Source organism: Laccaria bicolor, genomic scaffold, assembly GCF_000143565.1.
Source record: "Laccaria bicolor S238N-H82 LACBIscaffold_2 genomic scaffold, whole genome shotgun sequence".
NCBI lineage: Eukaryota > Fungi > Basidiomycota > Agaricomycetes > Agaricales > Hydnangiaceae > Laccaria > Laccaria bicolor.
Genome location: NW_001889873.1, coordinates 408954 through 436440, shown reverse-complemented (window position 1 = coordinate 436440; position 27487 = coordinate 408954). Strand labels below are relative to the sequence as shown.

Below are 27487 nucleotides of genomic sequence, written 5' to 3'. Positions count from 1 at the left end.
GTAAAACCAACAAGTAGGTAGTTTAAATACAGATTGGTTGTATGTAATTTACATGAATAAAGTAAATATGCATGATTTTTGCAAAATAAAAGTTGAAAAGAAATACATGCTATAGCTGACAGTAGAAACTTACTGTGTTGTACATAGAAAATATAACAACAGAATGTGGGTTGTGCAAGGAGCCCAGTTATCGTTGTTGCCCAATTTGGTGTGTGACCCAATTTGTCAGCCATCAAATGAAGATGAAAATGAGAATGAAAATGGATTCTCGTTGCCGGACAGACCCTAAGTGAGCATGGAGGGAAACTGGGAGGGGTGATTGGGTCACGTGCGCTCTGCACCTGACTTGCTATGCTACGCGTCGACGCGTTTCAATGCAGGTAAACGGTTAAGTTGATGTGCAGCACTTATTACTCAAGATCGAAGGTACATCGTCAGCCAACATGTGGGCATGGTTGGTTGGGGCATGGAAATCGTAACGGATATCGTGATTCATGGACAAATATGTGAGATGGGAGAACAGTGAAAGGATATTACCAACTCGTAGCTAAGTAATACATGGATGAGACCTCGCTCTCGATACACAGATAAAATCACATATTAAAAGGGAGGAATCTGGTAACCAGCCCTGCTGGCAAAGCTCCAACCACAGGGCCATCCACATTGAAGTCAACGTTCTTGAAATCAAATTGCAGGCCGTTTATGGGTAATCCATCAAACCTTTTAAACCCAAGTAAGAAACGGCAGAAGTTGGGTTTCATGTGCAGAACTATACTTACTTCACATTGGCTGACCTAATTGCGACACTGACCTTGGGATACATTGATATGTCCCAAAGTGAGGTCAACACGTTCTTACAAAGTTTTGCATGTGTCCGGTCTGTTTTCCCTTCAGCTACACCTTTCTTTGAATTTGAATTCAGTGAGCCAGTCGTCGTTCAACGGTAGAAGAAAAGACGATAAAACGCACTTCTACGGTGAAGTTGTCCAAACCCCCTTCGAGAAGGTCATCTCCTCCAACCGTTGCGACAAAATTGAGCTTCACGATTTCCATTTTGAACTGTTGAAGAGGATGTTCTAAATAGAAAACGAAGATGTCAATTGATTACTTGTGAACCTGAGATACATATGCCCACTGATGGTGATGGTATAGTCGGCGTTACCTCCTAAAATGCCTAATCGCACCCAAGCAGTGATACCTGTGACGCCCAGCGTTGCGATTCCCCTAATTTGCGCCTTGAGTTCCAGTGCTGAGGTCGTATTGAGGATAAGAGGGATATCGTTCTCGGTAGTCAAGTACTCCTTGAAAAACTTCATGCCATCGGAATTGAGATTTGTCCCGTTTTCAAAGAAATGGGCTTCAAGCTCAAGCTCGCGGCTACCGTTGGAAAAATCTAATGTCTGGTTGATCCGTGAGTAAGGGGAACTCCTAAAGAGAATACGATCCCTTCCCACCTGACTTTTGATTCTACCGATCTGTCATCTAATGAGCCTTTCAGAAGAATCTTACATCGTAAATGCATACCTTTGCGGTCCCGTACTTGATGGTAGCCTCCACCTCTATGGGCACAGGAATGACGGAATCCGTGGTCGCCGTGAATATACCGATCATGGCCCTTGATTCAACACGGTCAAAGGTGAGATCATTTAGTTCGACGACGGGATTCTTTGGCATGATGGCTAGGCTTGAGAGGGAATGCAGAAATGTGGTCGATGAGATGGGTGGTTTGAGAAAGAGCACTTTGAAGCCTGGTATTTATATTCAACTGGTTGATCTGTATATAAAGCTGGCGAGTCACAGATCCGATCCAACTCCTGCTGTACGTTCTTATCGTAGCCTGGTTCGGAGCTGTCCGCCTGAACATGAGATTCTGAAACACAAATTCGTGAGATTACTGCAAGGTTCACTTCTGTGTCTTCACAAGACCCAACGCTTTAAGTGCGTGCAGAATCCGATCGCACATCTTCGATTCAGATAATCAGTCTCTTCAGAAAAAAAATCAAATCTGGTCACAGAATCTTAAGTTGAAACGGACACGCACATACGTGTGTTCGGGGTGTGAAACGCCACTAGTCTGCTGAGTACTGAGGGTTCCAGCCACTGCGTTGGGATGAGCCCTGCAGGTGGGGCAAGATGGACGTTTAGAGCATTTGATGATAGAAAATCACCATGTTCTGCTTCCTCATGGCTTCCTCACTGACGCCTTAAGTTTCGATCAGCATTTCTATAAACAGACCAGGAGATATATTCGGCGCTTGGAAGTCACAGCACTTGTGAAGCATGTGAAGTATCGGCTGGGGTGGCATTGAATCAGATTTCCCGCTTTGACCTCTCTCCCCCCGCTCCCTCCGTCCCCTCTTTTACACATTTCCCTCTCTTTCTCCTCTCTTCAGCTTCCGCGCCGTTGAAGCTCGTACTAACTCCCCCTCTCCTTCTTATCTGGCCGGTTTAGACCCAACCTCTCGCCTTCACCTCCTTGCCCTCTTTTCCCGATCCCCATGTAAACTCCTCCAGATGCGTGCGCAAGAGGAGTTGCTGGGGCTTGTTACGCATACGTTGGATGTTGGTGAGGGGTGCGTCGCGCCAAGAACGAGGGAATGGTGGAAGAGGAATGTGCATAAATTGAAGTCGAATTTTCAGCGTCTCCTGAAATGAAAATTCAATGATGACTCATCTGACCCTCACTGTCATATACTGATCAATGTCGCTCGACGACGCCGCTGACTCTCAGCGCGTATTGAGTATTCAGTCTCACGTCGTCTTTGGCTATGTTGGCGGGAAAGCAGCCGTCTTTCCACTCCAATGTCTAGGCTACGATGTCGATGTACCTTGTCTTTTTCTCTTCCAATCCACCCAACTAACCTACACACTCTCAGGTCGTCAACACCGTTAACTTTTCTAACCACTCCGGTAAATTTCTCCCTCCTCCTTCTCATACCACACCACTTACCTCGTCTACTTTTGCAGGGTACGGTCGTTCTGGTGGCACAAAAACAACAGCAACAGAGCTAAACAGCATATTCGAAGGAATGGAAACAAACGAGCTCCTCATGCCCACCAGGCTCTTGACGGGCTATATACCAGGAGCGGAGGCCCTCACAGCCGTCGCACAGCTCGCGCAAAAGTTGAAGGCGACGAAGGAGGGATTGATATATCTTTTGGATCGTACGTCCTCCCCTCTACACTCGGATCATCAATCAAGGATTGACCTTGTGTGGTATGTAGCTGTAATGGGCGACGCAGGCCAACTGTACGTTGCTGCGGACGTTATACCAGTATACAAGGACCTATTACCACTGGCTACGGTCATAACACCCAACTGGTTCGAAGTCGAGTACGCTCTCTGTTACCCTTCGCTATAAATAACCTTTCTCACCCACTCTTAATTCTACAGTGTTAACAGACACAAAACTGAAAGACTTCCCATCACTACACACCGCCCTCCGCATCCTACACGAAAAATACCACGTCCCACACGTCGTCATCTCCTCTATTCCTCTCAAACCATGGCTACTCGCCGCCCTTCCAGAACATATAAAACCAGACGCGAATTCTGTAGATTCAAATGAACACCTCCTCTGCATCTCCTCCTCCTCTGCATCTCCTCCTCCTCTGCATCTCCTCCTCCTCTGCATCTCCTCCTCCTCTGCATCTCCTCCTCCTCATCATCTCACTCTTCGAAAGATCGCCTACGTCCATCGATCGTACACGCCCAATGCGTCCCCTTGATCCCAGGATACTTTTCCGGCGTCGGAGACCTGTTCTCCGCTCTCCTCTTGGCGCGCTTCCATCCTACAAAACCTATCGTTAACGGGTCTTCTAACCCTGGCACCGACATTCCCAACACTATCCATCAAAACACCACCACAACCGACGGCATCCTCACCCCCCTCACAACCCCCTCCACCCCCTCTTCCTCCTCCTTCTTCTCAAGCACACCCCTCTCAATAGCAGCCTCCCTCGCCCTCCACAAAACGCACTCCATCCTCCTCTTAACCCACTCATCAGCCCAATCCCTCCCATACGAAGAAAGACAACCGACAGATGACGAGTTGGACGCGTTGGAGCCATTGAGGAAGACGAGGAGGATGAGGGGGCGGGAGTTGGCGCTTGTTAGAGGGCAGGGCATTATACGTGGAGATGTAAAGGGGCAGGGGAGGCAATTGGTTTTTTGGGATGGGTTTTGGGATTTGTAGGGATGATTTGTAGACTTGCCATTTGGTTTTGCGTTGACTCTTCTCATACTCTCACTTTCTATACACGCAAACACATCAATCATAAGTAGAAAACTTCCTTACACTCTCCCAACTTATAATTAATTATCCCCCCTCCCCAATTTATCCAATGACACAACGCCCTTCTCGAACCACTCCTCGCGTGATATCCAAAAGTCCTCACGGCCCTTCATAATATCCGCCAACACCGCACCTCCAAGGAAAACCATGTGTTTCCTGCGAGGGGGATCTTCGATCTTGATTTTGAATTTCTGTTTGTGTGTTTGAATGTAAGCGTCAGGAGAACGAATCACGTCCAGAAGGAAGAAAGAAAAAAAGGAGGGAAGAAGGTACCACAAAAGAAAAGAGAAAGCAAGAGAAACTTACATTCAACCGCGCCGGATCCCCACCCAACACCCTCGTCAAATAAAGCTGCTTCATCTCCTTCTCCAACCTGCTCGGAAGACCTGGGTACATGCTTGATCCACCGGAGAGGACGACGTGTTTGTAGAGCTCCGTGCGGACGTCCACTGGGGCGGTTTGGATTGCTTGGAATAGCATTTCTACGTTGCGAGTGTTCAATTGGGTATAAAAGACAATATGGACGAAGGGGGAAGGGTAAGAAAGGACGTACCAGCTACACCAGGCTGTTCAATGTCGACTAGGTGAGGCTGGAACATGCATTCTGGCGCTTCGAATCGTTCTGAGCCGACTTTGATGGTACGTCCGTCTGGGAGCTGTCATCCCGGTTTAGTGTATCAAAAGAGAAGAAGGAAGGGAAAAAAGAAACCCACAGTGTAACTCTCCACCAACACCGTAGTCTCTTCAGAAAGGCGCGTATCGAGTTCAAGATCATAACTACCCAATCCCACAATCAGATAAGATGCAGGAAGGAAGGGGGGGAAGGAACAGACAGACAGACCTAACATAACACAATTTCTCCTTGATCTCTCTGACCGTCTCGAAATCCGCCGTGCGATTGAACGCGTACCCGCGCATAAGGAGCAGCTTGATCAGATATCGCGTCACGTCCCGCCCAGCGATGTCCAATCGCCGCGTGAGGTGCGGCATCGCGTACCCGTCGTATACGGGCACGATGTGCGTTACGCCGTCTCCCGAGTCGACGACAACACCCGTCGTCAGACCTAATTGTAATCCGCATTAGCCCTCGTCGATGCTCCCCATTACGACATTTGATGAAGCAAAAGAAAACTCACCCTGCGCATAAAGCGTCAACACAGCCTGAATAGCAACATACACCCCCTGAAACCCATACTCCTCAAACATAACCTGACACATCCTCTGCCTGTTCACTTTCGGGTTCATCGGCGGTTCCGTCAGCAGGACCTTCCGGCCCCTCGTATCGACCTTCAACTTCTCATCGAACGTATAATCCCATAAATGTTTCATGTCTTCCCAGTTTTTGACGATGCCGTGTTCCATTGGTTGCGTTACTTGGAGGTAGGTCCGGTTGGAGGCCGCTTCGTCGCCTACCATTATGTCTTTGATTAGGGCGGACCCGACTCGTTCTTCTGCGCGGAGGATGGGGCGGCCGATTATGGATGGGAATACTGGATGTTATCGTTATATAAGTACTCGTTTAGCGTTGTGGAGGATTGAGGCCGTACCGTGTTCTGGGAAATTAGACCCCGCATATCCCACTTTCACGAACTATGACGACAAGATGACCAACACCCTAACACCCTAAACCCTCTCCTCAACCCTAAACTCACTCCCCACCATCCACCTAACCTCATCCCTCCTCCTGAACTTCCACGAAACATCAGACAACCACTCCCCCTCCTTCCTCTGCACAACCACCATCCCAGGACAAGGCAACCGCGTCAAAGGCAGCGGCGCAGCCAAACTCTTCACATACGCTTCAACACTCAACACCGCTCGAGGCAAGGTGGCGTTGATCATGGAATTAACAGCTGCAGGTATCGAGCCTGCAAAATCCATCGCAACGAGCCGGGTACAGCGCGTTGATGGAATGGCGTAGTTCTCTTTCGTGTATGGGTCCAGCGTCTCGAGGATCCATGCGTCCACGTAGACACGGCCTATGGGGAGTGTGTAGGGGTTACATTTCCCTGCATCGAACCCAGCCCCCAAAATGGAATCAGGCCCAAACGAAGCTGAAACGCAAAATATCGCATTCTTCACACCACTCGAAGTGTGTTCCCCTCCTTCCCCGTTACTTCTCCCTCCCACTCCTCCTCCTCCTACACCCGTATTCCTCCTGGACAAAAATAAAGGAGGGACATGCGCACGCGCCATCACATTTGCCAAATAAAACCCCCGATCTCTGAAAGGGAACCCAGCTTTGGAGGATAAAAAAACCGTCTTGGCTTCCCCACCAAACGACTCCAAGACCTTTGCAGAATCAAACCGGTCGTCCCAATGTTTCCTGCACTCGAATTGGGTGACAACGCACGCGAGCTCTTCGGCGGATACGCCTTCGATGACTTTGGATCCTTTATGGACGGGTATGATGGGTGATATTTCTGGGATTAGTTTTCGGTGGACTGGGAGGCCTTTGTCCGAGATAAATGTCCATCCGTCAGGCGTTGTTTGCTGTGGTACCGCTACTGCTGTTGTAGTTGTCGTCGTAGAACGGTAGAAGTAGAATTCAAACTTGTCGTTGAACCAGTAGCACCACCCACAACCTGCGCCTTACACGACGCATTGAAATCCTGCGTCCACGCCAACGCGTCTAGGGCGTACTGCATCGGCATCTTCAAACTCGACGGAGTCGTAGAATGGGCGCCGTTCGCAGGTGAGATGGCAGCTACGGCCGACTGCGTCGTACTCGTCGCCTGATCAACCGCATAAGTCAAGAACCTCGACAAAGGACTCGATATCCTCGGTGCGCTTGCCCAATCGCCCAAACTGTTCCCTCCGTTCCCTCCATTCCCCGTTTCCACATTCGCGGCAGCAGGAGAGGAAGAACCACCACCAACCCCCTCCCCCTCCTTACTCCACTCCGCCTTCCTCCTCCTAACAACACCCACAACAGGCGGCTGATCAAGCGGTATCCTAGGCGGCTTCACCCTCTTCCTCTTACTCAGCGCCTTCACCTCGCTCTCTGGCATCTCCTCAACGTCCACGGGCACCTTTGCCCCATTCACCATCATCAACCCCTTTTCCTTCCCCGGCGTATGACGAACGATCGTCAGCAGCCGTTCATCCTCCACGAACAGAGTCATGCGAGAGCGTAAGCCACAGCCCACCACCGTCAAGGGAAAGCCTGTGTCGTCGAAGGCAGGAAATACTTTGTGGAGGCGGGTCAACGACGATGCCGAGTGATGATGCCCAAGTGTCCACGTCGCATCTAATCTCACATTCGATATTAGGCGCGTTCGAGTCCATCTCTCCTTCCTCTCCACCACCACCACTACTGGAAGAAGACAACCCCATCCTTCGACTGGAAGCAACCTCATACTCAACTTTAAAACTCCCCTTCTCATGATCATACCTAACCTCATTCATCTTCGCTCCCCCAAGACGCGTAACAACCGGCGGCCCACCACATTTAATCGCAAACTCGCCAATGCCAGCTAAGGGATTGATCATCTGACTTAGAACGCTCGTTTTGTTGGTCCACCCTTTCGGATCGGATTGTTCGAGGAGGGTTAGAAGTGTGGTGGTTGGGGAGAGGGATTCGATGGCCCAGCCTTGTAAGTCGACTTGGGTGCGGATGGTGTTTGGGTCCAAGGGAGGTATGTGAGGGAATAGATGTGAATCCGAGTCAACGGAGAAGGAGAAGACGTGGATTGTAGTGGGGGATTTGTATACAGTTTTAAGGACTACTGCGTCTCTTCCTCTTTAAAATTCCAAAGATATGTAAGTAGTCGAAAAAGACAGAGAAATAGAAGGAACATACGTAACAGGCCAAGCACGCTTTGTCTTGAAATGCCACATTTCTGTAAGCTCATTAACGTCCTCCAGAAGGACAGCATCTTCATGTTGCTTATCCCAATAAATCCTCGCTCCAGGACTTATCACGGCCCCATACAAATCCCACAATCCCACACCTACAAATGTCGCTTCTGCACGGTAAACAACCAGTGTTGGGTCGATCGAGTCAAGTTGTGTTATTGATACACCTCGAGCTTCGGTTGCTTAATTCGAAGTAGTTGCGTTAATTAGGAGAATAACAAAAAAACAAAAGAAAAAAAACACGCACTCCGTCTCCACTTTGCCTCAGGCTCTTGAAGAAGCGATGAGAAATAAATATAATTCCTCCTAACCTTCGACAATATCGTCTTCTCCGCCGCAGGACTCCTCTCCATCTGTCCCTGTCCAGGTCCCTTCGACTCAACAACACTCGTACCCGTCGTCCTCAACGAAGAAGCAGACGTCTGCACACTCAAATCCACCGCACTCGCAATATCCGCCAATATCGCCTGCGGGACACCGTAGCTCTGCGGATCCCTCGGCTCGGAATCGTATATCGTCTTTGGGAGCCCATTAAGCCTTAAGCCGCGACTTGCACCTGATACTTCGATGACCAGCTTGATTCTTAATACAGAGTGATCGTTGGGCGGTGGCATGTGCGGACCAGGGAAGCTGCTCTACCTCCTCTGACGAAGCCTTCACGGACACGAGGACGTCCCAACCCTCCAAAGAGGGTAAAATACACTCCACGCTCCTCGTCAGCCTTCTTTGTTCCCTAATCACCTGAACTTCATCCACACCATGCATCTGTTCAGGCGTAACCCCCAAATGATCTTCATCGTCGGGTAAAATCGAATAATCAACCGTCAAAGCCTCCCTATCGACCTGATACCTCACCCGGCCAATGGACACGCCATGCCCATACCCAACGAGCTTGGGCACGCGTTCGCCCCGCTTTATTACGGATTTGAACATGCTCAGGACCATGGTTGAGAGTTGTTGTTGAACGCCTGCAGAGGTCGACCCGAAACCCAACATGGCTTTGAGATCGTGTTGCCAGAAACAGGTTATCCGAATCCGGCTTGGGGGCTTCTTGAGTTGATCGTCTTGGGGACGGGGTGAGGGGATGTGTTGGATGCACTATGCGAATACTAGCTGGGATGAGATTATGATTAGGAAGAGAAGAGGACACGTACATTTGACGTGGGATCTGACGAATGGCGGGGAAGGTCGTAGGTAGGCAGGCTCATCGGGTGACCGTGGGAGTGAAGTGGAAATGTTTATGACAGTTGTTGGATCATGGAAAGAGCACGAAATCGTAACCGCATCTCTTGGACTAGGTTTATGAAGAATTGGAAATTAAAAATCAGCAGCACATTGCCATAGACCACCAAAACGAAGAACATACTTCGCCGGCCAACCAAGCGTGAAATTCGTCTTACATATTCCGCGATGAGCAAGCACGAGGCACGAGTGCAAGCTCATTATCGGATAAGATAACGGCTGAGCGTCAGAACGAGATGGTTTGTACTCATAAGTACAAACACTCATGTATGTCTCCGAATCCTAGACAAGGAGAACTACATTCTCCTTGTCATTCAGATTATCGTTCTGACGCGGCAAAAAGAGTCCTCTCAACCTCAGTGAAATTTTCGAATTTTTTCGTCGGTTTTCCTTCGACTTCTGCCATGGCCGACACTCCCGAAACCTCTCAAACCTTGGCTACTGCTGGAAGCTCTCAGACTGCCGCTACACCTCTTTCTCAGACAGCGGCTACACCTCCTTCTCAGACAGTGGCCACACCTGACTCTCCTCCCCGCATCCCTCGTACTCATACTTCACCTGCCATTATTAAAATGCTTAAGACTCTTCCCTTGGTATCTATTCTCCAGATGAACAAGGAAATTGAAGAGAAAAATGCAGTACGGTCTCGGAAGACCTTTAACCATCTTTTTGATCCTACTGCCCACACTGTGCCTGGATCTGATGAAGCTTCTCTCGTTTCTCTTGATGACGCTGATTTAAACCGCTTCCGGATCCCTTCCTTTGCGGCTTCCTTCCCTAATCTAATCTATGCTAAGCTTGCTAAATGGATTGCGGATGAGGAGATTAAAGAGAAGCCAGCCTTAGCTGTAAGAATTGACCAAATCCCTATGGACTTGAGCACAAGATGCTATTGCATAGAGCCTGCATTCAACCACCTTCCAAAAAGCAAGGATGTTCCACACTCAATTTTCTCATAAAAAATGCTTGGAATTTTCGAAAAAAACTGTTCTGTTTTGATTCCATGTGGATAAAATAACCCTAGGTTGGGTTTTATGTGTATTTCATGTTGGAGAAATGTTTTCCATATGGTTTAGCCATCAATACATCATTCTATGTGGCTATTTTTAGTTTCCTCAGCTTCTTTGACCAAAATGATTCCTTGGAAACCATTTCCATCATCCGAAACCATGCAAATATGTCATCCACCTTACTTTTCCATCAATATATGTTTTCTATATGATCTAGCCATCAATTCATAATTTTATGGTGCTTATTTTTGGTTCCCATAGCTTCTCTTCATGAAATGGTTCTCCGGGAACCACTTCCATCATCGGAACACATGCAAATATGTTCTCCGCTTCAATTTGCCATCAATATACAATTTGTGATGTTTTGCTGCGTCTATTTTTGCCCTTCATCGCATCATCGCATCAATTCTTCCCCCCCACGCATCAAAAGACGCATACAGCTGTCAGAATCCCCATATGTCTTCCTCATATTTCCTTCCGTATTTTTGGTCTTCCGTGTTTGTATGTCACTATTTTACTTTTTCATATTATCCCCTCTCATGCCCTATTTCACCTTCCTGGAGTTTTTTCATGATCCTGCCTTTGTCTCCCATTTCGAACGTACACTTTGATGAGTAGCTCACAATCCGGTTCAGCGCTATAACTGTCCTCAATTTACGCGACCGACAGTGACAAGGCCAATCTTCCAATTTACGCAAGCAACAAGTACGTCTCAGCATCACGTGTACGCGCAACAATGCCAAGTGTTCAAGTCCAAGAACAAGAAACAATAAATATATGTATAAGTACAACAAGAAGTACAACAAGAATCTGATAAAATTAACTATGCGAGACACAAAGTAAGTATACGAGAGTCCAAGATAACGCGAGTGTGAGATTGTATGTGATAGATCAACCGATACATCAGTACGCGAGCCCAAAAGTTATTTGACAGTCCAAGATGTAAGTATATTAGAGTATAAGTATGATGCAGTCCGATTACACGAAGTGCGCGAAGGGTTTGAATTTGCAAGAGTCGTTGCCAAGATGATGTTCAAGAGGTGCCAAAATGGGGGGAGGGGGAGGCGGCTAGTGTGCGTCTAGCATTGACGTGACCTTGATGGCTTCGAAGTTGGAGCCGGCGGCGAGCTACAGGAAGGGGAGGGTGAGGCGGCTAGCATTCGCCTAGCGTCGACGTGACCTTGATGGCTTCGAAGTTGGAGCCAGCGGCGAACTACAGGAAATAAAATATGAGCGAGTGTCAATAACCTCTAAGGAGAACTTACCCGACACCCAATAGCCCGTCAAGCACCCATCCGACATCTTCAACGGCAGCCAACCAGCTGGAATCTTCAGTTGGTGGCTTTGACGATGCTGTACCCCACCACAAGAGAGTCGCCATGATGGAGAAAAATGCGTTGCGACCGTGTTTGTCGATTGCCGACCAATCGCGGCCACCTGTCAAGACTGGGCGATGAGTGCGGTCAAGCAAGCCTTCCACCTCGGACACAGCCCTCCATGGTGGTTGTAAACCCTTCCACCATTTCCACCAATTCTCTTTGAAATCTGCGAGGTTTGTGATCTTGGGCTGTGTCGTGCGTCCTCGGGAAATCCAATAATGGACCTCTGGTGGTCGTTTGTCTGACCCGAATCCCGCTGAGCGTGCACCTGGTGCGAAGTCGGTGAGTTTCTCAAACTTTGTCAGCTGATCAATAAGCAACGTAAACTCTGGGCCCAAATTCTGGCTGGAAAGGAGTTGGTGGGCATCTTTGAACCACGAAGGCCAAGAAGCATCCGCTTGTGCACCGGAGACAGATGTCGGGCTGTCGTTAGACGAAGGAGCTGGTGGAGGGGAAGTTGCCAATAGCGAGCCGCCAGGCATGGAAGGAGTGCAAGGCGGGATAACGGGGGGATCCACTGGGGGGGACGGCAAGGAATGAGCAGTCGGCGGAGATGGCAATGCAGAAGTGTTCGATGGAGATGGGAAGGCAGTGCTGACGTTGATCTTGATGGTATCAACGTCAGCTTTGGCACCCTTCCAACGCCTCGGATCCATGCTTGTGTTCCTGGTGCTTTTGCGGGTCATTGTCTGTGGCTCGTCTTCATCCTCGTCCTGATCTTCGTCCTCGTCCTCATCCTCATCCTCATCCCCCTCGTCCTCGTCTTCGTCATCGTCCTCCCCTGAGTGCTCTGGATCCGAATCCTCCGAAGCAGAATCGGTCGCTGATGCCTCAGCGTCGGCTGTCGTTTTGCGGCGTTTAGTCGGCTTCTTCTTTGCAATACTACCTTTCTTGGCCTTGAGCCGACTCTTCTGGACCTTCTTCACGTTCGTTTCCGCGCTTCTCTTCCGCTTGCGTCCACTGTCTGCTAACCCCGAGGAATTAGAGGGCTTGGTTGAGTTTTCGGTGGAGGGGTCTGGCGCAGGGGTCGAGGAGGATGGGCCAGCATGCATAGGATCAGTGTCGGTTACTGGTTGAGGCAATGCACGCGCGCGCTGCTCATCGGCAGCTAATGTAAAGTAAAAGTGGATGTAAATTAGTGATGGAATTTGTAAAACAGAGGATACGTACTGTAACAGGTCGACAGAAAAGTCAGGAACACTTCCGAGACTGCGGCAAATTTCTCTTTCTCGGCATGTGCCCACACTTTTGGGATGGGGGCTTTGTTTTCGCCGGCATGAATACTGAGCCTGCATTAGTACGCCGAAAATGTTATAAAATATTAAACCTACCCAACCATGTTCAGCTGCCCCTTTCTTTTCGGTTCAGGACCGCCGATCAGGACTGTGATATGCATACCAACTGCCTCGCCGATGACGTGGATTAATGTTCCGAACAGATTGGGCAGCTCGTTGTAAACACTGTAGGTTAAAAGATCAGATTGTGTCGAGTTTAAAATATACGACACTCACGCTTGAGCTTCTGCTGGTTCCAGCAACCCTGAGCTCTGCAATCAATCCTGCGTTGCTTTTTTGGTCGTGGCGTGCTTCGTTTTGGCGGTCTCGTTCCAATGTTCCTGCGTCTCTTCGTCAAGCTCCTTCCATTGCGCTAATTTGAACTCATTGCGAGCGCTCGCACGCGCTGATTTGGGTCTACCGCTCGCAGCGAATTCTGCCTCAAAGTCTGCCTTCATCAATGGGAAATGTTCCTTTCCCCATACCTCCCAGCCTGCGCTACGCCTAGACGACGAGGCGCTACGCCCGAGAAATTTCTCCACGAGGAGGGTCAGATTATCCTTCTTCCCTTTGGATGGACGAGGGAGCAGCGAGGTCGTACGTTTGCAGCGGTATTCGTACCAATGGTAGAGAGACTGAAAGAAAAAACTTTTAGTATAATACAATTTGATCAATCATTGAAGGTCACGTACAGTACGCGCCCGTTCAATTACTCGGCCCTTGAGAATCGAGTCGGCTGAACCCAAGATTTCATGGCCTTGGCTGTCGAGAGCGAAGACAGTGGCGGTCGCATTATCGTTGGCAGAAAGTGGAATGGACCAATGGAAGCGGGTGAACCATTGGTTTACGATGGCGTCAAGAACAGAAGCAGACTTTTTTTTGCTAAGCAATCCCTCCTTGTAGTCAGAGATGTACCCCTCAAGAAAAGCAAGGCGCTCTCCCTTGGCCCAGTTACGCAGGAGCGGACAGAGCAGTGGCTGTGCGGCAACCCTGAATATTCCCAGAATAACATCAGTCCCAACAAAAAACAAAGACAAGCTCGACAGTGCACTTACACACCACCAGCATCAACGTTATCGCTCATTTGGCTTTTAGGTGGGGAGGTGGGGCAGGAGGGAAGCAGAAGTGTATAGGTACGTATGGATCAGTCCACCTTAAAGCTTTTTTTTTTCACTGTGGGAATACTGTCAGAAGCCCCATCTCATCTTTAAAAACCGCCTCGATGTAAGGATTCGATATTCAGTTTTTCATCCCAACCGTCAATCCACGTCTCAACGCCATCTACGTTTTTGCTACCCCTCCTGTCAAAGCTCGTTCTCAATGACCGACATCACTGATCGTGAAGTGCAAGCAACCACTTCATCGTCCGCGATGACTGGTAAGGGTCCCACTCTCGTCGTTCCTTCCAGGACAACCTCTGACACCCCGTTTCAGACATTGAAAATGCGCTCAAATCGTTGAAGTTGTCCCCTGCCGATACCCAGCAGGTGGTGCGCGCCTTTCTCGCCATTCTCAACGCGACCCCCAGCTCCAGCCCTTCCATGCTGCCCTGTTCCTCCCTCTCGGCCACTGACAATGCCGCCAGCTCCCATTCTGCCGGCAACGAAGACTTCAAGGACTCCGAGGATGAGGAACAGGGTGATGCTCCCTCCCTTCCGCCGCTCCAATGTGCCACTTGTGCATTCTCAATGGCAGGGGCTCAGCCACCCGTCGCAGATGCCGGTTCTGCACCGTCTTCCGTCATCGCGTCCACCACCGCAGTTGCAGAAACTCGGGCGCCTACACCAGCTTCCTCTCTTGTCGCAGTGCCTACCGTCGTTGTTCCAATTTCCCCTGCTGCAGCGTCTCTTCCCTCTGCTGCTGCATCCATTACAGCCATGACTGCCCCCATTGTTGCGAATGGCGCCGCTACCACCACCACCACCACCACAGCTTCTGTCGGAGCAGCGGTTGGCCCTGCAGTTCCCCTGTACAGTCAACTTCCACCCAACGTACCGTCGAACGCCGTGTTGCCCCCTCCCCACCTGGTCACCGTCGGCCACGGTTATCACGTTCCAGGACCCAATGACAATCCACCTTTCTATGTTGTTACTCGAGGCTGCAACATTGGCATTTTTAGTGGATGGTATGTATTCCGTACTATCTATTTGATCAAGGGCTAATGCACGCGTTTAGGGAAAATGTCTCGCCCCTAGTTACTGGCGTTAGTCACGCCGTCTTTTCGCGTGTTGGAAGCATCGCTGAGGGACACAACCGGATGACGATGGCTCGTACTTCCGCATTTGCAGTGTACCTCGCATAGATTACTGGAGCGCATCCACTTTTTCTTGATCTCATGTCGCTGACCGTCGTAATCTGTACTATCATCTACGCTGAATATATTTGTTGATTTTGACCTCTTGTCTGTGACTTATGCCTGAATAAAACAAGCTCGAAATGAAAAAAATGACTTGTGTTGCACTCTTTTGTTGACCGAGTTCTGATTGTCAAATCCTGTGGTTGCGCATGGTTTGAAACCCTGAATGTTGGGTTCTCACTTAACTTTTTTTATTGTCTAGATGCATCATTAAAAATATAAGAGGGAGTTTGCGAATGCGATGTTGAAAGAGTCCATACGACGGTGTCTAAAAATAGACAGAGGTCTCCGTGCTTGAGAACATAACTAAAATTTACTCTACAGCTCCCAATATCCACCCGTTTCCTTATTCCTTGGAAAGCGTTACTCTTAAGATATGAACACACCCTACAGTGAAAAGTTTTCAAGCTAAACACCAATTTTCAAAAAGTCAAAAGATTGAGCTTTGGGCCGCCTTTCAACTCGCGCGCCAGAGCGACCATCAACGTCAATTGGACTATGGCCTCCATTACCCCAAGCCAAAATTCTCGATTTTGGGCTTGTTAAAATCAGATTTTCAACACCTTACTGAAACCGAAAGCCGTTTCTTTAAAGCTGTTGAATTGCTGACGCCAGAGACAAAAAGTCGTAAGAATCATATTAGCTACAAACTAACTACTTACGCAATCACATACCACTTCTCACCTCTAGCACCAACATGGGTCGCCAACGCCTCTACCACACTCGCGAGGAGAAGGCCGCTGCTCGACGCGCCCACTTGAAAAAGTATTATGAGAAGTACAACTATATTATTATCTACACCTTTTCTCGTTAACATTTCACGGGCGCAGAAACCGTAGCCTTATTTGCGCTCGCGAGCGTAACCGCTACAAGAAAAAGGCTCCGCCCATCAACTTGAACAAGGGTCAATCCAAGGCACCAACCAATGAATTGCACCCCCTTGAGGGTGACCCTGATTACAGGTGTGCTTACCTTTGATACAGACCAGACATTATATTGATGGCCATTCGGAATTTAGTGCTGATGCGCTCGCCGTAATCGCCAGAGCTCAAGAAATCTTCAATAAAGTTACTGAAGGCGAAATGTATTCCTACGTCGACCGGCTCGTTACGCGTTGCATCAAAAACCCGGAAAACGCAGTGCGTGTCTGTGAGTCGAGGGAGGCGTGGTGGATGGAGCTCGTGTTGGAAGTGCACGACGCCCTGGCAATTATCCTACAGGAGCATGGGTGCGGGGATATGTATCGAGAGGCGGATCTCATAGGAAAAGACATCCGCCTTGTTCTCAGCCTCGTAGAGGAAGTCCACGCCCAGGCCATATCTTTGGGGCCTGGCCAGATGGAGGATTGGCAGAGGAGTGGGATCTTTTCCTACCAGATCTGTGCCGAGGGTGATAAAATCTCTATCTAGTTGCCTGTAATTCACTGCAGTGCTATATTTTCAATCTAGTTACACTTAGCGCAATCGAACATTTGTATTTTTGCTTCTGCTGTGGAACAATCCACACGAATTTGCCATAGATTGTGCTATATAGTCCATCAAGCCGCAAAATAAGGTTTCATCAGTTTGGCGTGTAGGACGACAGGACAGCAAACAGTCGTCCAAACCCTCACAATGGGCAAGAAGCGCTCTCTCAAAAAAAAAGTCTGGACTCCCATCATCGTTGACGATACTGCTGAACGAGCTGAACGTCGCGTGAAGAGACTCAAAAAGGTATGTGATCCGTTAGATTCTGAATACGATCGATCGTGTTACTACCTGACCTATCTAGCTCGACCCTGACCCGGAAGCAGATACACGGCTCAAGAAATGCCATCAGGACCAGATTTTGAAATTACTGGTTCCAAGTTACCGACTTGCCGTTGCCCAAGATCAAATCAACGCTTACTTTAACCGCGCCTCGCTTATTTGGTTCCTCCGCTTTCCTGATGCTGAGGATGAAGTCCATGTGCATAAGGCGTTTCTTGGTGATACCGAGTATGAGACCGACATCCGCAACCAACGTATCAAGGTAAGCGTCCACCGCTAAATCTTTTTCCACAAACTTTTGACGATGGCCCTATAGTGGCTCAAAACTAAGCTCCAATGGGTCGCCTTCCGCGTTCCGGCGAAGGGTGGCCGCTCTGGGTCCAAGCTGTCGAGTTGGGACAAGGAGTTGAATCTGGTGATTCAGAAAATCGCAGAGGATCTCCCGACGCCTTGGGATCCCGCAGATTGCGAGGGCTTCAAGAAGCTCCAGGAGATTGCTGCAGATTCTATGGCTCTTCTCGTGGCGATTAAGCAAGGGGAAGGGTCTTTGAGTCCACAGGGGTCGGTTGAACTCTGCGCGTCGTAGTCATTTATCATACAGTAATCTTTGTGCAAATCTATTAGCGTACTCATATGATACACGACTCGTCCATAGCAGCATTTGTAGGCCTTACAGAGTTTGTAACTTGTAGTCTAACACCACCTGACTTGACTTGAGGCATTTTGTTGGTCCCTTGAATTCATACCTGATACCCTTTGTTGATGCCTAAACTTTCCCATGGCCAAGACAAAGAAAGGTTTCGTCGTTGTTCGAGATGATCACAGTGACGAGGACATAGCGATCCCTCAATCTCGCACGGTTCGGCTCTCTAATCATGGCCGAAATCTCATTCAGACTGCTCGTTCGCCACGAAAAGGGGCGGCGTCCTCAAATCGCTTTCCTTCGCCCGTTTACGAGTGGAATGCGAGTATCGACTACGATACCGTCGACCTTTTACCGGGGGATGAACTTGAGGAAGAGCTCGGCGCGGAGGTGGAGGACTTACCTGTAGCTGCCAAGGTAGCCGCAAAACGCTATCCCACATCCGTGAGTGTGGTTGATTGCACTCGATCGTGCACTTCTGACAACTTACAGGATGATCCTCTACGTGAGTGGGCTGGGCAAAGCAAGTCAGATCCCGGTTATCGGGAGGAATATCTGCTGGAGATGTTGAGGCTAGAAGGACGAGGCGACGTCGGCGCTGAGGTGGAATGCATGTCTTGTGCATCCACAAATCCTGGGATATACCGTTGCGAGGACTGTATGGGCCGGCTTCTAGAGTGCTCGAGTTGCTGCGTCTTCCGTCATCGACTGCTCCCCCTCCATATCATTCAGGTGAGCATTTACCCGCTCTCACTCTCGGTTTGCTGAATTACGTATAGAAGTGGAACGGGTCATATTTCGAGAAGATATCATTAAAGTCCATGGGCCTTCGTGTTCAGGTTGGCCACACCAATTCAACTTGCGTTAGCCCCCAACCTGGCCATAAAGATTTCACCGTGCTTCACACCAACGGTCTGCATCACGTCGCGGTCAATTTCTGTGGTTGCGATCAACGGATGATTTCGAACCGGCAACAACTGATTCGAAGCGAGTGGTTTCCCGCAACCGTCCACCATCCCCAAATGTGCGCGACGTTCCGATTGCTTGAGCTGTTCCACGTCGTCACCCTGACCGGAAAGCTCTCTGCCCACGAGTTCTACAAATCACTTGAATACCTGACAGACAACACGGAGCTGGAGATCCCTAAGGTGAGTCAGATGCTGTTTCTTGCTTGTGTTGAAAGTCACGACCATCCCTTTGTTTCAGACGCGTTACAAGTCCCTTATGCGAATGATTCGCGAATTTCGCCACCTCAAGTTATTGAAACGACATGGCCGGGGGAATATCAAGAATGGGCTAATTTCGACTGGCCGGGGGGACCTCACTACGATCTGTCCTGCATGTCCTATCCCTGGCATTAATCTCCCTGAAAACTGGCGGGATGTTGGCCTGGAATGGAAGTATGTTGTTTCCTCGCGGCTGTCACCATCCAGGCACTAACATTAATCATTCGTTAGGTTCCTGTACGTTCTGATCGTCGCCATGGATGCGAATTTTCGCCTCAAGAACCTCATGCGTTCAAGCCTGAAAAAGGACCCTGGTCTTCACACCGGTTTCGCCTATTTCCCCGAAGATGCACCCTATCAAAAACACATTCTCAAATATGCCACACAGAAGGATGTGAGTAGCGACCGCTTCCTTGATCATTTGACTTGCGCTAATCTCAAAATGAAGATTAGCACGTGTACCGGCTTCAAGACTCTTGCCAATGCTGAGACTCAATTCTCGGCTGGCTTGCGTTCTACAGGTGTAGGAATGTGCGTCTGCGCACGACATGACATTGTTCGTGCTGGCGGAGTTGGGGACCTCCAAAAAGGGGAACGGTAAGCTATATCAAATAACAGGGTTTTGTGGAACCTAACGGCGCCCTAGATACTGTAACATGGACTTTATCCTTCTTTCTGCACTCACTCCACTCCTCGTCGCCGCCGTCTTCGTGTCGTATGACATCGCCTGCCAGTTTAAACTAAAATTTGCGTCTCGAATGCCGAAGCTCCCCGTCGACCTCCATCTACCGCCATCCGTGAACGTGGATTGGGGGATACCAAAGTGTCACTGTCCCATGCATAAGGTCCCTTGCCAGGCACCCCATTCACTGAACTTGAAACCTGGTGTCGGCCGAACGGACGGCGAGGGTATTGAGCGAAGTTGGGCCGAGTTGAATCGCGTGGCCAACAGTACCAAAGAAATGGGTCCGGGATCCAGGCACGATACACTTGATGACCATTTGGGTCATCATAATTTCCGTAAATATGTTTCGCTAGGTATGTTTTTATTCTTCGTTTGAACTGTTCTGATGGCGTTATCACGTAGGACGTACTTTACACTCCCGTCTCCTCCTTGTGATACCAGAGCAGAAGCGCCAACAGAAGATTTTCGAGGATTTTACGGCGTCTCTGACGGAGAAGGGCGAATTGGAGAAGGAGTGGACGCAGACAATACTCGATTGGGAGAAGGATCCCAAGAAGACAAATCCTTATTTGTCAGTAGTGGCCCGTAAGTATAATACCATTCTCATTTGCCATTTCTTACCCCCGGTTTCCAGACGCCTCTCAGGACCAGGTGAAGAAAACATTACTCGAGGAGGAGAAAAATGCAGTCACGGCTGGCACGCCTCAGCTACATGAAACGGGACTGACGGCTTTTATTTCAATGGGGCTGATCATCGAAGAATCACAGTAAGTCCACAAATTGTATTTGATTGACATCGATCACCAACAGTTTATTAGACAACGGATTGTTTGGGACACTAAGCGACGGGAGGAGTTTACAACTCATAAAGAAAATGAGGTTCAACGCCGCCGCCTTCTTCTCCTCCGCGAAATGAAACGGTTCCGCAACCTCCAGGCCATTTACATGCCTGCGGCGACGGTTTTAGCTGGCGAGCACGAAGCTTCACAACGAGAGATGGTCGAGGCCAAGCGGGACAGTGTGGAACCAGAGCATCAACGCCTCTGCTGCCTTTGGCCCTTCCAAGCGCTCAGCGGACGCACAACTGCAGCAAGGTTTTGGTCGACATCGAGATCAAATTACGGGAGGCGCAATGCTACGACATATTGGAGAAAATACGCAACGTCCAGCGCGGTCGCTTATCGTTCATTGGCTTTCGAAATCGAAATATCCGAGGCCAGAACCCAAACACGAGAGCCAAGGAAACCCTCGATCGTCTTGAAGACAAAACGAAAGCATTGGCCGTGAAATACCGAGCCGCACGCAAGGCCCTGATGGAGCTATTGGGTCCTGGGGATTGGGAGAGGAGCCTTCGGATACTAAGAAACGGCGACCTCACCACACCTGACGGGATGGAGATCAGTATCGATGATCCAACCGATCCAATCAACCCCGCTGGACAAGAACGTTCGAAGAAACAACGCAAAGCAGCCAAGTTGGGTTTGGGTCAAGGGAAGAAATCAGTGTCGTGGATTTGGACAACTGCTGATGCGATTGGGGACGGCAGTGATGCGGTACTGCACGAGGGTAAGTAGACTACTTGTTTAGCATGAACATGGTTGACTAATAGCCGCTCGTTTGCAGCGGTTCGTATTGAATGGGCAAAAGCGAGGGCTCGACATCTAAGGTGGACAGAAGAGGTGCAGTTACTGAAGGAGGAGATGCGGAGGGTCCGGAAGACATTGGAGTGGAAGGTCGAGTGGTGGAATGAACGCCGAGGGGGATGGCCAGGTTTAGACAATCCAACGCGCGAAGGGGTGAGGGCGTATGCGAGCCGTCAGGCTTGCATTCAGCTTTCCCTTCACCAGCGCTTCACCCGACTATGGGAGAAGCCACTGGTACCATTAACTAGTGAAGAGGAGAGCAACGAAGGCCCTGGATCATCGGTCGATCCAATATTAGAGGCCCTGGTAGAGGAGGACGAGGAGTAAATATATTCATTATTTGCATCTATTTATCAGAGGCCCCGAAACACCAAATGACATCCAGATTCAGTTTGTTGCATCCAGCTATTCTGGGCACGGAGAAGCAAGGGAAACTCTTCTAAAATGTATAAAAATATCTACAGATATATATATTTGTGGTTTCTGGGCTTCCTTTGCAGAGGAACACGGGCAAGGGACGGAATGCTTTCATTTGAAGCCAACGGAGATGTTTGTTGACATGTATTTATCAGAGGCCCCTACATACCAAACGACATCCAGATGCGGTTTGCCGCATCCATCTATTCTGGGCACGGAGAAGCGGGGGAAACTATTCTAGGATGCATAAAAATATCTGCAGATCTATATATATATATATTCTGGCCTTCTTTTGCAGAGGAACATGGCCAAGGGACAAAATACTCTCATTGAAGCCAAAATTGTATTTGTTGTTTGTTAATATTGACAAATCAGCTGGAGAACAAATACAGAAACAAATACAGAGAGGCAATATATCATGTAGGGTGGCCTGCACCAGTCCACATCCCAAAGGGCCTGGATATTTCCATCCCCTATGCAATAGGCATGGGTGGATTAGTCCAATATATAAGGCATAGTCCTACAGCCATGGGTGTCTACACCCAATCGGCTTCGCATCCAAGCGAATGTCCCCATCTGAGGAGAAATATAAACCTTTCCTTCTCGAGTTCGCCGCGCTCAAGTATTCGTTCGACAAGTTTTCAGACATCGTGTATGGATACCCCATGGAGGTGGAGACCGATTGTCAGGCCCTGCGCGACATCCTACTCAGTGATAAGCTGAGCGCGACCCATGCACAATGGAGGGATGGAGTACTGGCACACAACATTGTGGATGTTCGGCATATTCCTGGGAAGATCAATATCGCAGATGGCGTCAGTAGGCAGTACGAAGGCATGGACAAGGTTCCAGGCGATGGCAGTGAATGGACAGTCACACCGAACTGGGAGGAGATGACTGGCCTTGTTCATGACCTTTACCACATAGCCGACCTTCCCGACCTAACGACTTTGAAAGAAAGGTTCAAGAACGAACCTCTTTACCTCGATGTCATTGACGCCATCGTGGGCCTTTCATCTGAAGGCACGACGATACGGGAGTGGAAACGTGCACAGCATAGGAAGACCCAATACATGCTTGAGGACGGTAAACTCTGGTTCATTGGAGGCGGTAGTGGTGCAAGGGCACGAGCCAGGAGGGAATGCATTTCGAAGGTGGAGGCAGTTGAGCAGGCAAAACGAGAGCACGAACAAGGCGGGCACTGGCACAGGGACTCAGTGAAACTGGCACTGCTGGACCAATACCACAGCCCAAAGCTGGATGAGTCAATCATCAAAGGCATCATGGACTGCGCACGTTGCAAGAATTTCGGAAGTACACACCTACATTCCCTTCTTCAGCCGATAACCAGACATCATCCGTTTGAGCTGCTGGTGGGGGACTACCTCTCATTGCCGGTAGGAAAAGGCGGTTACCACACTGCTGGAATTTACCTAGATACGTGCTCGCAACATGTTTGGGGTTATAAGTTCAAAACCCACGGTACTGCAACAACGACCAACCGATCTCTTGACGACATATTCCACAACTTCGCACCTCCGGAAACGTTTATGGCAGATGGAGGTAAGCACTTCAAGAACAAGGAAGTGGCTGAGAACTGTGAGCGCTGGGGGACAAAGCTGCACACAGTTGCAGCGTATTCACCTTGGGTCAATGGACTTGTTGAGGGTACTAACAAGCTTCTACTCTACGTCTTGGCTAGGTTATGCGCTCCCGAAGTAGGTGAAGATGGCTGGCAAGCAATCACCTGGGACAAGCTGCCAGCATCATGGCCGGACCACTTCGACAAAGCGATACACATACTCAACTGGCGGATACTCCCTGCTCTCAAATTTAGCCTGAAGGAAATACTGTTGGGCTTGGTAGTGAACACGTCAAAGACACCCTTCGAGGTTAGCTGCTCCTTCTTACCCCCATCTGATGTTGATTCACACATGACCTATGCGGTGCAACAACGTCTTGATGGGTACGCAGAGGCCGTTCACCACGCAGTGCAAAGGAAAACTGTGTTTGACCGCAGGCTCAAGGCTTCAAAGACAGGAGTCATCGAATTCGAGAAAGGTCAGCTAGTACAGGTATACGACAACAAACTAGCATCCACCCTCAGGACCGAACGCAAACTAGCGCCCATGTGGTCTTCCCCACACCGAGTTGCTGAGCGCCTCCTAAACTCGTACAAGCTGGAAGCTTTGGACGGCACCCCTCTCGACGGCCTGTACCACGCAAGACGCCTGCGAAGTTTCGTACCAAGAGAGGGCACATTGTTAGCGGCAGAGCAGAAGGAGCTAGAGGAAGCACTGGCCTCAGAGGCATCGAACGTTGCATGCGCATGGAAACAGTATTCGCCGGGTTCAAGGAAAGGCTCATTGCTCATCCGATATCAGACATCGGCAGTCAACAGCATGCGTGTCTTCAGAGACTGACGGAGAAGTTCGATTTATTTCAATGCCAAGCTGAAATAGGGATTTATGCGAACCAGAACACAGAAAAACAGGTACTAGTGAACATACGTCAACTTTGATTTATCAAACTCACCGAAACACAAATCACAGCATCCACCTTTCCAGGATGTCAGTGACCCCGAGCCATTGACGTCCAATCAAACAAGCCCAAACACATTAAATGTCTACGTACCAACAGAAAAGACGGCAGCAGAAGAAGGAACCCGAAGAGTGGAGGCGCAGGTGGAGACAGATCAGGAGGAAGCAGAAGAGTCTGAGACAGAGGATTCGGAGTCGCAAGACGTGGAGGGGGAGAGTAGTGAAGGTGATCGGGAGGAGATTGGAGCCGGGTTTTTCTATGACGAAGATGAGGAGGTGACACAGGAGGAGGATGAAGAGACAGGCATAGGCGCTAGAGTGGCGGCGAGGAGACGAGGACGTCTCCATAATGGAGGGGGGCAGATGGAATAGGGAATGGGGCATTCCCCCCGCGGAGGCACATGAGCGTTAGATTAGTCATGCAGTAGTGTAGAGAGGGACCAGGAGGGCGAATAGATCATCATTCCACCAGGCATCTGCATCGTCGGAAGCACTAGAGCCCATTCCAGTGGGATCGGAAGACACCGAAGTAGCGGGATGGTACAGATATCATAAGGTATGCGCACACCAGCAAACCCCAATTTACACTTTTGACGATTTATATGCACCAGTATGTGCATTATTAGCTTGCCATGTTGAGAGGGATATGTCGGCGTGGACGTGTTTGTAGATAACATAGGTGACGTAGATGAGAAGAATGAAGGTTTTTCGCGGTAAACAAACTGAGCTGCCGACCATGCCGAAACATCTCATGTCGAGTTCCGATGACTGATCACAGCTGATCACCTGCTTACATGCCCTTCCCAATTTGGGGGTACTCCCCACCTACCCACCGTGGGAGCTGTGTACACGATCGGTGGATCTGACGCCTCTTGGGTGCAAAGCCTGCTATGGCAAATAGATAAAAGCTTTTTTTTTGTCAGAGTGATTTTTGCAATTGTTTATTGGCTGCTCATCACCAAACTGCTTGCACAGCTCACTCCTCACAGCAGTGCAAGTTGGAGCTAAAAAAAAGGACAATGATGAAAGTGGAAACCAAGCAAGTGCAAAATGAGTACAAACAGGTGTAACATTTCCCATGATGGAGCCCTTGAGAGCTGCAGGCTAAGATCCACTACTTAGGTTCTGTTTGGCAACGAGAATACAGTTGTATTCTCATTTTGATGGCAGACAGTATTATTCCCACCATGCCAAATCAAGTAGGCGGGGCATGTGCAAAGCTACCTCACAATAATTTCACCCCAGTCATTTCCTCAGCAGGTGCGGGATTGGTTGATTAGTGGCATTATTGTACTTCAGTTTACTTCACATTTTCACATTTGACTGGAGTATATCCAACATTGAATCTCCACTATTAAGATGGGTACAAAGGATTAAATAAGAAATATAGTAATATAAAATAATATTAGAATAATTAAAATAGCTCATCAAAATTCAAATATGTGATTTTAATACACCCAGTATTCAGAATATGCACAGGACTTCAAGATACTCTTCAAAAAAAAAACACCAGTTTCAATTAGGTTGTGATCAATATGCATATTTTATATTTAAGAATCTAAGATAGGACCTGCATGCTGGAACACCAATAATTATGTGCAGAAATAATAAATAAAAGATCTCCATATAAAGCGTGGGTAGCTATGCACGTGCCGTGGCTACCTGATTTGGCATGGTGGGAATAATACCGTCTGCCATCAAAATGAGAATGTGACCGTATTCTCATTGCTGAACAGAGCCTTATGTAGCAGGAATAATAACCCTGATCATTAAATAGGGAAAAAATATATCTTAAATGTCTTTCCTGATATATCTGGCCATGAAAAGATGTAAAAATATATAAATTTCTAGACAATTTCTTCAGAATTTATCTTCCATTGACATAGGCCAATGACTGCAGTGTTTGTTTAAATTAAATGGATATATTTCTCCAGAAAGAATATGAATAGGATGAGGAATAAAGTCCCCTGATTCTACTCCTCAAACTATCCCACTATCATTGGGTCTCTACTGCACTATATCTTGGAGGTTAAAGGTGACAAAAAAATGTGAGCAAATATTCACATCAGCGAAGGAAGCCAAAAACTTACATTGATCATTCAGTTCAGCATGCATTTCCACAAGGTTGGGATGCAAGACCACTGGTTCGTAATGCTTCCAGGTCTCAAGAAGGCCATCATCCCAGATTTTAGCATATGGCTTCATCCAGAAAGATGGAATATTAGTAGTGATAAATAAAAGGAAGAAAACATACAATCTACATAGTAAGAGCAGGTGAGATTGAATGGTACATTGAACACAGATGGGGGAGGATGAAAGCACGCACCTCCTAGTAAGAGCAGGTGAGATTGAATGGTACATTAAACACAGATGGGGGAGGATGAAAGCACGCACCTCCTAGAAATGAAGAGACAAAGGGTGGTCTGAGTACATCAAACACAGATGGGGGAGGATGAAAGCACGCACCGGCTAGAAATGAGGAGACAAAGGGTGGTCTGAGTACATCAAACACAGATGGGGGAGGATGAAAGCACGCACAAACTAGAAATGAGGAGACAAAGGGTGGTCTGAGTACATCAAACACAGATGGGGGAGGATGAAAGCACGCACAAACTAGAAATGAGGAGACAAAGGGTGGTCTGAGTACATCAAACACAGATGGGGGAGGATGAAAGCACACACCTCCTAGAAATGAGGAGACAAAGGGTGGTCTGAGTACATCAAACACAGATGGGGGAGGATGAAAGCACGCACATCCTAGAAATGAGGAGACAAAGGGTGGTCTGAGTACATCAAACACAGATGGGGGAGGATGAAAGCACGCACAAACTAGAAATGAGGAGACAAAGGGTGGTCTGAGTACATCAAACACAGATGGGGGAGGATGAAAGCACACACCTCCTAGAAATGAGGAGACAAAGGGTGGTCTGAGTACATCAAACACAGATGGGGGAGGATGAAAGCACGCACATCCTAGAAATGAGGAGACAAAGGGTGGTCTGAGTACATCAAACACAGATGGGGGAGGATGAAAGCACGCACAAACTAGAAATGAGGAGACAAAGGGTGGTCTGAGTACATCAAACACAGATGGGGGAGGATGAAAGCACACACCTACTAGAAATGAGGAGACAAAGGGTGGTCTGAGTACATCAAACACAGATGGGGGAG

General features: G+C 48.7%; 7 protein-coding genes across 7 annotated transcripts; 3 read left to right on the top strand and 4 right to left on the bottom strand.

Annotated features, from left to right (window-relative positions):
* Positions 1 to 471: 471 nt before the first annotated feature.
* On the bottom strand, positions 472 to 1674 carry LACBIDRAFT_305087 (uncharacterized protein; the record flags this gene model as incomplete). The annotated part of the gene is made up of 5 exons (XM_001874425.1): positions 472 to 720; positions 780 to 904; positions 970 to 1076; positions 1136 to 1475; positions 1525 to 1674. The coding sequence occupies 5 exons, from the start codon at positions 1672 to 1674 to the stop codon at positions 594 to 596; spliced, it is 849 nt and encodes a 282-aa protein (XP_001874460.1). The 3' UTR covers positions 472 to 593.
* A 1027-nt stretch (positions 1675 to 2701) lies between these two features.
* LACBIDRAFT_305086 (uncharacterized protein) lies at positions 2702 to 4196 on the top strand (the record flags this gene model as incomplete). Its single annotated transcript, XM_001875001.1, has 6 exons — positions 2702 to 2824; positions 2877 to 2910; positions 2968 to 3165; positions 3226 to 3345; positions 3395 to 3580; positions 3685 to 4196. The coding sequence occupies 6 exons, from the start codon at positions 2702 to 2704 to the stop codon at positions 4194 to 4196; spliced, it is 1173 nt and encodes a 390-aa protein (XP_001875036.1).
* A 119-nt stretch (positions 4197 to 4315) lies between these two features.
* LACBIDRAFT_229556 (actin-related protein Arp2) lies at positions 4316 to 5885 on the bottom strand (the record flags this gene model as incomplete). Its single annotated transcript, XM_001874424.1, has 7 exons — positions 4316 to 4486; positions 4602 to 4777; positions 4849 to 4951; positions 5009 to 5072; positions 5137 to 5359; positions 5432 to 5785; positions 5843 to 5885. Coding segments are annotated over 7 exons (1134 nt in total), but the record flags the coding sequence as incomplete, so codon positions are not given.
* A 1512-nt stretch (positions 5886 to 7397) lies between these two features.
* Positions 7398 to 9596, bottom strand: LACBIDRAFT_305084 (uncharacterized protein; the record flags this gene model as incomplete). Its single annotated transcript, XM_001874423.1, has 6 exons — positions 7398 to 8037; positions 8098 to 8335; positions 8401 to 8728; positions 8793 to 9217; positions 9308 to 9447; positions 9520 to 9596. The coding sequence occupies 6 exons, from the start codon at positions 9594 to 9596 to the stop codon at positions 7398 to 7400; spliced, it is 1848 nt and encodes a 615-aa protein (XP_001874458.1).
* A 203-nt stretch (positions 9597 to 9799) lies between these two features.
* LACBIDRAFT_321570 (uncharacterized protein) lies at positions 9800 to 10523 on the top strand (the record flags this gene model as incomplete). Its single annotated transcript, XM_001875000.1, has 2 exons — positions 9800 to 10243; positions 10506 to 10523. 2 exons carry the CDS (start codon positions 9800 to 9802, stop codon positions 10521 to 10523), a joined length of 462 nt encoding a protein of 153 aa, XP_001875035.1.
* Positions 10524 to 11569: 1046 nt separating this feature from the next.
* Positions 11570 to 14142, bottom strand: LACBIDRAFT_321569 (uncharacterized protein; the record flags this gene model as incomplete). Its single annotated transcript, XM_001874422.1, has 8 exons — positions 11570 to 11618; positions 11671 to 12892; positions 12955 to 13073; positions 13116 to 13244; positions 13296 to 13323; positions 13462 to 13693; positions 13751 to 14048; positions 14114 to 14142. 8 exons carry the CDS (start codon positions 14140 to 14142, stop codon positions 11570 to 11572), a joined length of 2106 nt encoding a protein of 701 aa, XP_001874457.1.
* A 236-nt stretch (positions 14143 to 14378) lies between these two features.
* Positions 14379 to 15360, top strand: LACBIDRAFT_321568 (uncharacterized protein; the record flags this gene model as incomplete). Its single annotated transcript, XM_001874999.1, has 3 exons — positions 14379 to 14436; positions 14493 to 15183; positions 15234 to 15360. 3 exons carry the CDS (start codon positions 14379 to 14381, stop codon positions 15358 to 15360), a joined length of 876 nt encoding a protein of 291 aa, XP_001875034.1.
* Positions 15361 to 27487: the final 12127 nt, after the last annotated feature.